Raw genomic sequence first — 14328 nt, forward strand, 5'->3', positions numbered from 1 at the left:
ACAGCTTTAGGGATAGTCCCCTGCTCCAGGAAAGCTATACATACTGCTTGAAGAATTGTTTGGGTTAGTACTTGGACAGGCCTAAGAAGTTAAACTCAGCCTACTGACCAAATGAAGACAGTAAAAACCTAAAAACTTGAATTACAAAGTGTTTGCATAATTCCTAGAACTCCTTAAGATAAGCAACTGCTATAAAATAGCCCACCTGAAGAATTTTGCAGGCTGGGGTTGTACAGCTCAGTTGGTAGAATGCTTTTGTTCGGCTTGAAAATTTAATCTTAATTATTACATAAAACTAAGTGTTTGAGGTGTAGGCCTGTAATTTCAGTACTCAGAAAGAAATGGCAGGATGACTAGAATATCAGTCATATACCCTTGGCCATATATTCAGTGTAAGAATCTGTCTAAAAATAAAAGGCATTGCAAGAGAAAAATGTGTCAATACAAGGCATAATAAATGGAGTTGAAACTATAGCTCAGTGGTAGAATGTTTGTTACTATGTCCATAGCCCTTAGTTCTAGCCCTAATACAACCAAAATCATAGCTAGAGCACACACTTAACAGCAGTAGAAAGCATATATTATTAGTCCTGTGACTCATGAAGTATGGGACCACTGTGTAGTTTAAAAAGCTTGTGAATGGAAGGTGTTTGTAATCCTATCATTTGAGAGGCTGAGGTAGGTTTTAGTTAAAACCTCAAGTTCAGAATAGCAGCTACAATTGGAATCGTTATCTTGGTTTATTTATGTTACTCTGAACAAATTCTCCAAAAGCCCATCCAGTTTTGCTGTGAGCCAAGGATGTGTATTACATTGGGCTGGGTTGATAATTTTATTCTGTGCAGTTACCTTAGGAACTGAAGATTTGAGTTAGAAGAGCAATTTTTGGAACTTATTTGGTTTTCCTACATAGTGACTTATGGGCCTAATGTGTGCTTTCTGCCATTGATTAATATGTAGTCTAGCTAGTGCTAGAAAAACAACCCTAAGATTAAATCATAACTTCTGGGCCTGCTGAGAGATTTTTTGGGTTCACTAAAACCATTGGATATTTTCAGCAAACAGTGACTAGCTGATAGAAGTATGGGGTCCTAGAGGAAACACAAACAACAGGCAAGGCAGCCTTGCTCGCTGACTCTTTCATTTGTGCTCTCATACATTTCATTTCAAAAACTGGTCCAGATGTCGACTTTTGGAGGGCTTTCATTGCTTTCAATTCAATGTAAAAGTAGGGACTTTTCTATGCCTGCTTTTGCTCTGTATATTTACTAAAAGCTGTAGGCACCGTAGCTGGGCAGATTCTGAGCTATTCTGACCTGACAGTGTTGGTCTGGCCTACTTCCAGCCAGGTGGTTGTTACTTGCAAACTTAGTCTTACTGGCCTCCTCCGTCATTCCTGTCCAGATGCTGACTCCCCTGGTCTCCACCTGAGACCTCTCTATCAGGGCATGGAAGTCCCACCTTTTCTTCTTCCACCCAGCAATAGGCTATTTAACTCTTTATTTGGCCAATCAGGTGCTGGAGAACACCTTTTCCTCTCCCACTCAGCTATAGGCTATTTAGCTTTGTATTTGACCAATTATGTCATGGAGAACAATGTTTTACAAAATACGGAGTCAGGCGATGCTTCATAATAATGACAGTACCAAAATTGGGACTGCCACCAGATCTCTGGATATAGAAGTCATCATTTGAATAACAGTTGTTTACTTTTGGAGATGTGATCCAAACAAAGCTTTGTACATGTTAAGCTCTCACTCACCCTACCGAGCTCCACATCTTACTTTACTGAGGAGAAATTCACATAGCATAAAATTAATTTTTTTTTTTTTGTGGTTTTTTCGAGACAGGATTTCTCTGTATAGCCTTTGCTGTCCTGGAACTCACTCTGTAGACCAGCTGGCCTCGAACTCAGAAATCTGCCTGCCTCTGCCTCCCAAGTGCTGGGATTACCACGCCCAGCAAATAGTATAGACAGTTTAGTGCACTTAGGACATTCCCAGTGTTGTGCTTTCTGACCTTGCCTGTCTAGCTCCAGATATTTTCATTGGTCCATGATGGCAGGATGCACTCAGAAATAGGGTCTTATTTCTTCATTTCCACAGCCCATGTCAATCAGCAGTCTGCCTTCTCCATCTCTAGATTGTATACTCCAGATATTTCTTTTATAAATATAATTATGCAACCATTTTTGTGTCATCTTTGAAGGTTTATCCAAGCAATAACATGTTGTTTATATTTCTTTCTTTCTTTTCTTTTTTTTTTTTTTTTTTGGTTTTTCGAGACAGAGTTTCTCTGTATAGCCTGGCTATCCTGGAACTCTGTAGACCAGGCTGGCCTCGAACTCAGTGATCCACCTGCCTCTGCCTCCCGAGTGCTGGGATTAAAGGCGTGTGCCACCACGCCCGGCTGTTGTTTATATTTCTTGAACGCCTTATATTAAGTAAGTCTAGGCTTACCTTGAACTTATGGTAGTCCTTCTACCTTAGCCTCCAGAGTGATGGAATTGAATTTTCTATTTAATGGCTATGCCACATTGCCCCCTCTCTCCTGCCATAGTTTTTTTTCTCATTCTTCATTGGTAGACATTTGAAATATTTTTAAAGCAAAGGAAGAGTAAACTGAACTGTGGTACTAGAGCCTCTATCCCTACAGCACTTGGTAGGTGGAGCCAGGACAATCAGGAGAACAGGGTCATCCTGACTGCAGTCCATGGCCAGTCAGCCTTTAGAGCTACTTGAGAAACCTAGCTCAAGAGATTGTTCATTGATTTATAGCACATGCTGCTTTTTAGATACTCAAGTTTGGTTCCCAGTACCATGTTAGGTGCCTCAGAACAACTTTTAATTGCAGTTTACTGTACTGGAACTCCTTCTGTAGAACTGGCTGGCCTTGAACACAGAGATCCCACTTCTTCTGCCTTCTAGGTGGTAGGACTAAAGGTCTATGCCACTACACCTAGCCTAATACAAATCTTTGAACAGATGAACCAAGGGGGCCTGGGGGTCTGGCTCAGTCGGCCCAGCACCGATGCTTGCCGCATAAGCTTGAGAACCTGAATTGTGATCCCTCGCATCCACCTAAGAAGCTCTGTGCAGTGGTCTGCTTCTGTAGGCCCAGTCCCAGGAATCAGAGACAGGAATCTTGGAGCTTGGTATCCAGGCAGTTAAGCCAGTTGCTGAGCTCTAGTTCAGTCAGGAGTACCTGTGTGAAGAAAGGTCTAGGGTGTCTGAGGAGAACAGTGCTGTCACACTGCGGCCTCCATGTGCACATCCACATTGCACGTATACACACACATACCCACCTGAACACAGACCCTCCAGCATGACTGAGGTTTGGAAATGTTTTGTAGCAAACACCTGTTTGGCCGAGTGGCTGTTGTTTATCTCTCATCTGTAATCTTTTGTTTTGTTTTGTTTTGTTTTGTTTTGAGACAGAGTTTCTCTGTAGCCCTGGTTGTCCTGGAACTCACTATGTAGACCAGGCTGGCCTGAAGTCACACTCCAGAGTGCTGGGACTAAAGGTGTGCGCCACCATGCCTGGCTTCTGTAATCTTTAAAGTGATTGTTAGAGATTCAATGCCCTCATGGAATGCAATGTTCCATGATCTATGTTCTGTTTCTCAGATAATATGAATAAGTTTGGGTTCACTAGTGCTAAGTGATACTGTTGGTATGAGTGTATTTTCTGAGGGTTTTGAAATATTTTCTCCAAACACTATATTTTTTCTTCTGCTCAAAAGTCTTACTACCTGTGATGCTTCCACATAGACTTGTAGCTCTGAAGCACACTGTATACCAACCCACTACGTTACTCTTTGGCATGTAATCCTCTTCCTTTTGTTGTCAGTGCACATAGCCTGTTTTTATCTATAGAGCCCTGTGCAGGTGAGGTACAAACATTCCCATAGGCTTTATGCCCCAGTGCTCCCATAGCACTTGGTTTGCCTGTGCTCTTATAGAGTGTCATCTTGTCCTCGGTGCCTGAGAATACCAATCGTGATTTCTTCTTTGGCTATTAAGAGAGAAGTGTAGCAGCTCCATTGCTAGATAATATAAAGGAGAGTGGGGAAGACTTGATCTTGTTTCCTTCTTTTCCTTTTCCCCTCCTCCCTGCCCCATAGGGAGAAGAATCAAATGAGTCTGCAGAAGCCAGCAGCAACTGGGAAAAGCAAGAAAGTATTGTGTTGAAATTGCAAAAGGAATTTCCAAATTTTGATAAACAGGTAAGAAGAGAACTGTTCAAATGTTTGTGTACTTACATGTTTGTATTATAAAATGTTGTTTGAGTTAGACTGTGCAAATTTAAGGTGAGCTTTATATTTTTGAATTATATACTCCGGTTAGTATTATATGAATATTTTAGACTACTTGCTAGTTACCTTAGTTACTGTGTTTGCTAGTTGCGGTGTCAGCATTATAAATGGCATCATAATAAACATCATCATAGTAAAATTGTGAATCCTTAAGTGCAAAAAGCTGTCCTCACCCCCTCCATCATGTCCTCACTCTTGAACTTGGTTGTAAGAATTTTAAAGTATTACATTTCAGTGTCTTTAATGCTCCGTAAAGATCTTCCTTTCCAGATAAACAAAACTGTTCAGGGTCACTAATGACTCATGTACCTTTCTCTCTCTCTCTCTCTCTCTCTCTCTCTCTCTCTCTCTCTCTCTCTCCCTCTCTCTCTCTCTCTCACATTGCTGTGTATTTATTGAGGCATATACTTTTTTAACGTATGGGAAATGTTTACATTTTCATGGATGTGTTCTTTTTGTGCTCAGGCGCATCTGAATTCCGGTGAACAATTCACAGTCTTGTTATACTCGTCCTTTACATGCATTACATCTTCATGTTTTCAGCTGGGGATAGAGTGCATTTGCCATATATACACATAGGATCCGCCCCCAGAGATGTGTTAAGTTGCATATACTGAAGCATCCCTGTTATGCAAGCCCTAGAGGAATTGGGCAAGAAGAAAAAAGGTCACATTCCTATCCCTGTTGAACACTGTATTTTATGTGTAAGGTGAAGTTAAACAGGAAGGATGCATAAAGTATCACTAGAACAGTGCCAGTACTGGAGGAGGCGGTGCACACATTTAATTATAGCACTTGGAAGGCAGAGGCTGGTGGATTTCTATGAGTTCAAGGCCATCCTGGTCTATATAGAGTTCGAGGTCAGATAATGCTATATAGTGAGACCCTGTCTCAAAATAAAAACAAAGATAGTGATATAAATCCTTTATTTTTCAGTGATTACATTTTAAAAGAGCATAATGATTTTTCTGAATCTTTAACTTCACGTTTTTAACAGAAAAAATAACTTCCTTTCAGGAATTAAGAGAAGTGCTTAAGGAGCATGAGTGGATGTACACAGAAGCCTTGGAGTCTCTGAAAGTGTTTGCGGAAGATCAAGGTAATCAGAGATGGGCTCCTTCAGTCCCATGTCCTACTGCAGAAGAGAGCCTGACTTGAAAGTGATTCCAGAGTAACGTTGTAAAATGTTCTAAAGGATGAAGTCCCAAATATTTTGACTTGTTCTTCACCATAGTAATAGCCAAGACAGTACATAACTTTTTCTTCTTGTATAATCTTTTCTGATTCTGAAGACATTTAAATTCTCTTGTTCAGTTGTTTACATGTTGACATCTGTCACTCTAGGATGCATCTTACAGTTGGTTGCTTATTAGCCTGCACTTGCATGAATTTGGAAAACACTAGCCTTAAGAATACAAGTGTGTCATCACTCTGGAGGGACAGTCTCCCAATCCATAATAGAGCTCTGAGCTGCAGAGAATGGTGGAAGAGAGGTGGGGGACACAAAGTTAGGTTGTACAGATTTAGAGATGTTTCTAACCAAAAATTAAATAGACTTAAGCATTTTATAATTATAAAGAGCTTTTAAAGTCCAGCACAGTGACTTTAGTTTTTAAATTTTACTTAATTTATTCAATTATGTTTTTTACATGGGCAATGCAAGAACATATAATAATTTAACTCTGAAGGTTCTTTGAATAAATAGAAAATAAAAATTTTAAATAAAGCACAGTCTTTACCTGTAGGTTTGTTCAGGGCCTACACTGATACTAAAAATTAACTGGCACCCAATTCCTTTGTGTAAAGGGACATGGTATTTGCGTATGACCCATACACCATTTCCCATCGTCACCTTCAAGTCATCTTAAGATTTCTTACCACACCCGATAGGGCACAAATGCTGTGCAAGTTGTTCCTATCTCATGTAGGGAACAGGGATGGAAAAAAATTATGTTCAGTGTATATCCAGTTCCTTTTCTAATATATTTTTATATGGCTTGTTGGAGCCATCAGTTTGGAGCCCACAGATACAGGACAGGGCCAGTGGTATATATGTATCCATTATTAGTACCTATTTTCTTATGAATATAATGTCAGAAAACTGTACCTTCATTCACAGGAAGCTTAGAATTCAACTAAATAGAGAGCAGTGGCACTTTGAGGTTATATATTTAAGTAATGTTAAAATGATGATAAGTTAGTTGTCACAGTGATAGGAAAAATGCTTTTACACTGCCTTGCCACTTCCGCAGGCTGCAGTGAGCCTGGGCTGCTTTGTTCTCTTGGGCAGTTGGTGCACATGCAGCTGCTGTCTATCCTCAGGAGGCTTGCTTAGGAGGCACATTTATGTTTAAAAGGGAGGTGCCATGTACTTTTGAAATGTCATTCTAGCTTATTGATAGCTTTAAATTCTGTTTTATATTATTCTTAATGTGTGTTCAGATTTGACAGGAAGTTGTGGTTGAATTCAGTATTTACAAGGAAAATGTAATGTTTACATAATCTTTCTATTTACCATCTTATGTTTTATATTTAATTTATATATTTCTACGTTAGCTACAACTTTTTTATTTTTTTGTACACAGACGTGCAGTGTGCTTCACAAAGTGAAGTTACAAATGGAAAAGAAGTTGCAAGGAATCAAAATTATTCTAAAAATGCAACTAAAATAAAAATGAAACAGAAAATTTCCGTGAAACCACAAAATGGCTTTAACAAGAAACGTAAGAAAAATGTATTTAATCCTAAGAAAGCCGTAGAGGACTCTGAGTACGATTCAGGTTCTGATGCTGGGAGCTCACTGGATGAGGACTATAGCAGTTGTGAAGAAGTGATGGAGGACGGCTATAAAGGCAAAATTCTTCATTTCCTTCAAGTTTCTTCAATTGCTGAACTGACTTTGATTCCTAAGTGTTCTCAGAAAAAGGCTCAGAAAATAACAGAACTCCGGCCCTTTAATAATTGGGAAGCTCTGGTAAGGCGTGTGTGTGTGTCTGTGTGTGTCTGTGTGTCTGTGTGTGTGTGTGTCTGTGTCTGTGTGTTTTAATTTACAGTACCGTTTATAGTCAGATTGTCTTCAGCCCAGGGAAGCATAGATGGGTGGCCTTCTCCTGTGTAGAGTCAAACATTACTTTCATTGTAAGCCAATAGTATTTCAAATAGTGTCATATGACCTAATTTTGAATGAATTAAGGGGTGATTTTCCTGAAAAAACCCAAGCTGATTGGCTGGGAATGCTGTCACTCATCCTTTTGCATAGAAACTTGGTTCATTTCACTGCAGAAGAAGAAATTAGAGCTTACTTTTGAGAGGGAGTTGTTTGCTAGCCAGTTCTGATCTGTTACTGCTGAGACACCATGCAGAAGGCAAGAATGTGGCAGATATTTGACTACAACTGCTTGCAGAGCAGTAGCAGCGGCCAGACGCGTTCCATGGCCCACATGCCAGCCTGAGTGCTTTATGCTTCCCCACAAAGAGGCAGGTGTTTATTTTCTTTTTCTTCTAAATGTGACAGCTCAGTTTCTAACATGTTTCTCCTGGTTAAACAACGTGGCCATTTGATGGAGTGTAGCAAGCTGCAGCATTTTTAATTGGAAAAATAGCAAAGTTGTGGAAGCATAGAATTCAAGTGTAGGCGAAAGAAAGGCATGAGCTCTGTCTGGTGAGTACACTTTGCACGATCATTTTCTGGTGTTTGACTTCCTGTGAATGAGTTTTATCTAAAATACCTGCTTTTTGAGTTTTCTAAATCTCAACATTTATCAAATATTATTCCTATGAATATGCTTTTCCGTTTTAGATTTTTCAACTTTCATGGAAATGTGGGGCTTTATTCATGGCTTGTGTTTAGGCCATCCAAGCAAAGCAATATGGATGGTTATGTACAGCTTGGAGAGAGGAGGTGGCTCCTGCAGCTTTGTGGAGGTTTTGGAGTTTTAGTTCTTGTGCTGTGGAGTGTAGATGCATGCATTTGTGACTAATATTGTACCTATAACAAACCTAAATGAGCATGAATGACCTCGATAAATGTCTTAGAGTGTTGATGAGGGTGGTCTTTGCACAACAATTTTCAAAAGCATTTAAAAAATTAAAGTATCTCAGCATATAGAAAATACTAGTCCAGCAGAACTTGAAGGAAAAAAAACAAGAAGAAAAAAATACATGTAACCAGACTTAAAACCTTTCGTTTTGCCCCAAGCGCATGCTTTTCTAGAGAACATCTGTCAAAGCAGATCCTTTCAAAACTTGTTTGGCTTCGCCTGAGTGATTATTTGTTGAGGTATTTGCTGAAGGGCTTTCTGTTTTTTCTTTTCTCCCGTTTTATTTTTCCTTTAATCTTTAATGGACTCTTGTGTTATTATGGGGTTGGGTTGCTCAGGCTTGTTAGGATTTTAATGTATTTAATAAGGGATGCAGTTATCTGTACTAGTTTGTGTAGTCACTGTAACTACTTGCCCAGATAGCTTATAATAAAAGCAGATTATACAGTTTTACCAAGGTTTATGTGCCAGATGTTTTAAAAAAATCTTTAGCAACTTAACATGGACAAGACATATTTCCTTAATTAATTGGCAGAGTTTATATCAGTCGTGACATGAATTTGGAGATTATGCATTACTTACTAAGTCTCCTGACTTCTTTTTCCTTCAAGAAATTGAACATAAAGACCACATTGTTTGTCTTAGCCAACTCATCTTAATGTTGAATATTTTATGAAGTAGTGAAAAAGTATCTTAAAAGTAGACGAATTATTTCACTGAGTACAGTGTTTTGTTATCCCAAGCAAAGCGTATAAATAAGCTATTGTAAATTGATAATTAGACAAGTAAATCTCTAAGTCTAAAATTTTAACTTCCTTAGACATTTTTTGCTTCTACTTTCTAGGAGCCAGCATTTTGAGTGTGATTGGATATAAAGTAATTTAATATATTAGTGAAATTATTAACAAAACTTAATATGTATATTTCTATAAAAGCTATATAACTTACTGCCCTTTTTTATTAATAATGTGATAATATATTCAATGTTAAAGCAAACAATAGCAAAAATACCCCTAATGCTGCACTCAGAAATTACAGATTTGAAGTTTTAATTGTGTTAACACAGAGCTAAATGAAATTAGAAGTTATTACAGATTTAGGACAGCATTCTTAAACGTTTCAATTCCTAAAGTGGTTGTTGAAGTTTAGTTTTAAAGACTGTCTAACAGTGTATGAGTAAATGTAAATTCATAAATATTTGATCAAAAATGCAACTTGAATGTAAAAATCTTAGTCACACCTTTAAACCAGACTTTGAAACAGTTGTAGATTATTGGTTTTCATTAAAGCTTTAGATATATAATGTAATATAAATCTGATTCACAAAATGTATATGAATATATTCACATAATATCTTTGCATAATATTAACCATTTATAATATAATTCTAAATCCTGAGGTTGCAGTTTTCTGTATTGCTCTTATTTTCTTTCCAGAGGATTTTTCTCCGTCCTTCTTTTTCTTAAGTTAAAATGTTTTCAATTTAATCACCTTCATTTTATTTGAGGAAAAAATATGATTATTTAAAAGATGTGAATTGAGAGGATTTATGTTTGTAGCTTTATTAATTTTTTTCTTTGTCCTTGCATTGTGATTTCAATAATGTTAGTTTTTTTTATCCATAGTTTTTTAAAAATAGTAATACTTTATATGCTAATTGTAAGTAAACTACAACGTTAACTATAGCAGCCTTTGCAGTGTAGCAAGCCAAAAATGTTATTAGTTGAAAATTCAGTTTTGTTAAAGTAGGGAAAATGGAATTTTTATTGGCAATGTTCAAAATTGATGGTATTAGTTCACCAACTACTTGCTGAATGTTGGTCTTTCTAGCCTAGTATCAGAGAGGATAGGGTACTATTGTGTCATGTTGTGTTTTTAATTGCACTTTTATGTGCTAATTAGAGCATTATTTATGGAAGGTATAGCTCAGTTGTCATAGGGCTTTCCCAGTGCACATGAAGCCCATGGTTCAATCCCCACCACCAAGTAAATCAGGCACGGTGACACACACTGCACTTGGGAGCTAGAAACAGGAGAATCAGAATGTCTCAGTTCTCTTTGGCCACAGGACAAATTTTAGGCCCTATTAGGGTAGGCTACAGGAGAATCTGTCTTAAAGAAAATAAAACACATTTTATTAAAAAGCATGTGTATATATACTGCTCAAAGTAGTATTTACAAATAGGTTGCTTCATAAATATTTACCTACCATCTCTAGATTCCTATCTCTTTTCAGTGTTCAGCGTAAATGAGGTATTAACATTGCCCCAGCAGGCACAGCTTCTGTCTAGTGCTTTGTTCTGCCAGTGCTGCTTTGTCTTCTAGTGATTTGCAGGACTGGTGCCCGTCTTCACTTTGTTTAGCCCTATAAAATGCCTGTCTTCATTTCATCTTAAACACTGAAATGGTTCTTTCTGTTTTCTTTTTCTTTTGTTTGTTTATTTCTGTTTTTTGGTTTTTGTCTTTTTTTCTGAGACAGGGTTTCTCTGTTGGATCTGGCTGTCCTGGAACTCACTTTGTTGACCAGGTTAGCTTTGAACTCACAGAGCTCAACCAGCCTCTGCCTCCCAAGTCCTGGGATTAAAGGTGCATGTCAGTACACCTGACTGCTTATTTCTTGGAGATAGATAGAGGGGTTTCATTGCTTTCTAAGATTGCTGTACTGGGTGTTGTTTCAATATACACAAGTTTGATAAACAACTTCTTCTCCTCCTCTTTCTTCTCCTCCTTCTTCTTAATATAGATATTTAATGTATGTGAGTACACTGTAGCTGTCTTCAGACACACCAGAAAAGGACATTGGATCCCATTGCAGATGGTTGTGAGCCACCATGTGGTTGCTGAGAATGGAACTCAAGACCTCTAGAAGTGCAGTCAGTGCTCTTAACCACTGAGCCATCTCTCTAGCCCTTTGATAAACTTCTTTAAAAATTGCAAATGGATTCTGTAGTTTGCCATATACATATAGCTGCTGCCAGCTATGTGTAATAACAAGTAAGACTGTCCCGGAGCTGTTTCTTGATTAGGAATTACATAACTTTAGAAATTTACCTTTAAACAATTTCTTCCTCTTAACCAAATCCAAAAGCATTTGTTTTGCAAGAGTGACACATTGTGGCAGGAGAGAGGTACTTCAGTTCCAGGGTCTACTGGTCCCTTCTCTTTTCAGTACAGGCAGGGTCTTGAACTCAAAGTGCTTGCTCTAATTCAGGGATATCCCCACCTCCAGATTCAGCCTTTCAGAGAAGAAAATTCTTGGGATACTACTGGAGTTTTTAGAGATGCTAATCAGTGGCATGTTGATAGTCTTTTTGCATGTAGGTATCCAGTAAGTAGGAATTTTTATGTTTTCTTTATTCTCCCTAAATAAATAGTTTTTAAGTTGATTTTGTATGTGTAAAAGCGAAGCATAGTAGGAACTAAAAATGTAGTTTATACAAAATTCCACCAAAGATACCCACCACTTAAAATAGTTTCAGTACTATCTACTTATTGATACATTTTATGCCATGTAAGCAAGATTCTATTTTCTATGCTTATCTGTGACCAACGTTTATAGGCTGACCTTGTCCTGCTTATGTTTGGATTTAAAATCTCTCATAATTGTTTGATATTTCTTTTGCTCTTTTGTGCAACTTTTCTGTGTTATAATTAAAACATGACCTTGTTTTTCATATTTTCATACTCAGGACTAGAGTTAAGCACCTCACTCCAAGAATTACAGCCACCTTTATAGTACAACAATTTAACCACAGAGTTTTGTTGCTTAACAATATTCCTTTTTAAAAAAAGGATATTTACTTGAACATTTACTTAAACATATTTTGCTTAATTAATTTTTTCTGTATATGGGCATTTTGCCTGCATATATAATTGTTTACCATATGTTTGCTAGGTGCCATAAAGGCTGGAAGATGAGGGTGTTGTATTCCCTGAAGCTGGAGTTACAACTGGGACCTCACCTTGCTGGTGCTGGGAATTAAGCCTGGACCCTTTGGAAGAATAGCCAATGAGTGCTCAGAATTGCTGCTCCATCTCTTGAATCCCTTCTATTTTACTTTTTAAAGACAAGAATGTGTTTGCCTAGTGTGATATCAAGCTCATGATTCTTTTGTTTTGGCCTCCTGACAGCTGGGATTGAAAGTATATATAGGTCTTATGTAGCCCATTCTGGTCTTCACTCGTTGTATAGTAGAAAATGGCCTTAAACTCTTGATCCTTCCGCCTCTATCTCCCAAGTGCTAGATTTACAAGCATGTGCCACAGGAACTTAGAACTTACCAGGCATAATGTGTTTTGTGTTCAAGTATTCACAGTGTCCTTTTAAAACAGGAAATCTTTTCTTATTCTTTTTTGACTTAAAACCTTTCAATTGCTTTAAAGTGTTCATATCTGAACTCATCAGAATGGTCCTTCTGTCCTTTCCCACTTGTTGAAATAATCTTGTGTTCTTCTAAGCTGTGACATTTTGATCTTATGGTTAAAAGTTCTTTATTACATCTGAAAAGACTTTCTAGGTTTTAGCATTCTGCTTATGGTACAGGTCTGTGAAATTCCATCCTTTCTTTTTAGCAATTAGAATGTCTTTGCTAATAACAGTATACCATGTAAAGGAGAGACTGTTCCTATATAGCAGATACTTTTACCAGTTAGACAGTCATATTCACTAGAGTACAAAACAAAACTCCCTAATTTATATAATAAAGTTGGCTAAAGAAAGAAATAGCAATTTACAGAAGTGGTATCACTTCACTGAAAAAATACTACTTGTTTTGAGCTTTAAAAAATATTTTTCTTTGTGCATGCATTCATGTCTGTGTGTTTTTATGTAATTGTGTATGGGTGCTTGCAGAGGTCAGAAGAGTACTTGGGAGCTAGAGCTATAGGTGATTGTAACTTAACCTGATGTGGGTGTTGAGAACCAAACTTGGGACCTATGCAAAAGCAGTAAGTACTCTTAGCTCAGAGCCATCTCACCTGCTCTTGGCTTCAGGTTTTAAGGTACTTGAGAGGATCTGTTAACACTGAAAACAAAGCAGAAACTTTGGATTTTCTCCAGCTTCATAATATAAATGTTATGGATTCAGAAATGGATTTAATGAATTGTTGAGGAAGATGTACCTTGTAATTTTTGCTCACAAAGTTATTTGTGTTCTTTTTTGATTTCTGGTTAATTTTGGTGTTTTTTTTTTCTCATATGCAAACTTCCAACAAACTGCACAGTAGATATGAGATGAGAATTTTTGTTCTATAATTTTTTATTTCATTTAAAATTTGATATTTTAATTAAATCTAATAAAAACTCTCTATGCCTCCTGATTATGGATAATTCTCCCCTAAACTTAACCAGGAGGGCAAGGGGTTACCTAATGATTGTGAATATTCTCCCTGTAGAAACATAATACACAAACATCAGTATTTCGGACATTGCAGAGACATCTCAGTGATTAAGCTCTTCTAGAGGATCCAAATTTGATTTCTAGTGTTCATATGACAGCTGACAAATTTCTCTAACTAGTCCTGGAGTATCTGCCATCATCTTTTGGCCTCTGTGGGCACTATATATAAGCAGTACACATACATGAAAGCAAATCACTCACATAAGTAGATGAAATTCTTTTAAAGGAAAAGTATATCAAGTATATCAGTGTTTCATAGTTCCATTTTGTAATATGTTGGGCATGGTGGCACATGCTTTTAATGCCTCTACTGGGGAGCCAGAGTTAGGCTGATCTGTTCAAGGCACACAAGGTCTATATAGTGAGTTCTAGATCAGCCAGCTATACATTGTGAGAGACTTGTCTTATAAACAACAGAAATCATATAGAATAGATTAGAGAAATTGTTTCCTACCAATCTACTCTTAGTATAAAAATGAAAATGTATTTTGTTACAAATTGGATTTTTTGTTTTACAAAAAACATATTTCAGAAGCGTTGAATTTCTATTGTGTAGATTTCTCATTACTGATAG

The 14328-nt window shown here is 37.4% G+C and overlaps 1 protein-coding gene across 9 annotated transcripts in view; it reads left to right on the forward strand.

Annotated features, from left to right (window-relative positions):
* Positions 1-14328, forward strand: part of Smarcad1 (SWI/SNF-related, matrix-associated actin-dependent regulator of chromatin, subfamily a, containing DEAD/H box 1) — a 73471-nt gene that overhangs the window by 25271 nt on the left and 33872 nt on the right. For 8 of the 9 annotated variants that reach the window (XR_003956162.1, XR_003956163.1, NM_007958.2 and 5 more), the window contains 3 exons: positions 4124-4225; positions 5333-5414; positions 6901-7289. Coding sequence is in view for 6 of the 9 variants with exons in the window: in NM_007958.2 (NP_031984.1) it covers positions 4124-4225; positions 5333-5414; positions 6901-7289 (573 nt within the window). In the remaining 3 variants the exon portion in view is untranslated. The other variant, XM_006505513.4, reaches the window with a different exon arrangement.

Source organism: Mus musculus, chromosome 6 (genome assembly GCF_000001635.26).
Source record: "Mus musculus strain C57BL/6J chromosome 6, GRCm38.p6 C57BL/6J".
NCBI classification, from domain to species: Eukaryota; Metazoa; Chordata; class Mammalia; order Rodentia; family Muridae; genus Mus; species Mus musculus.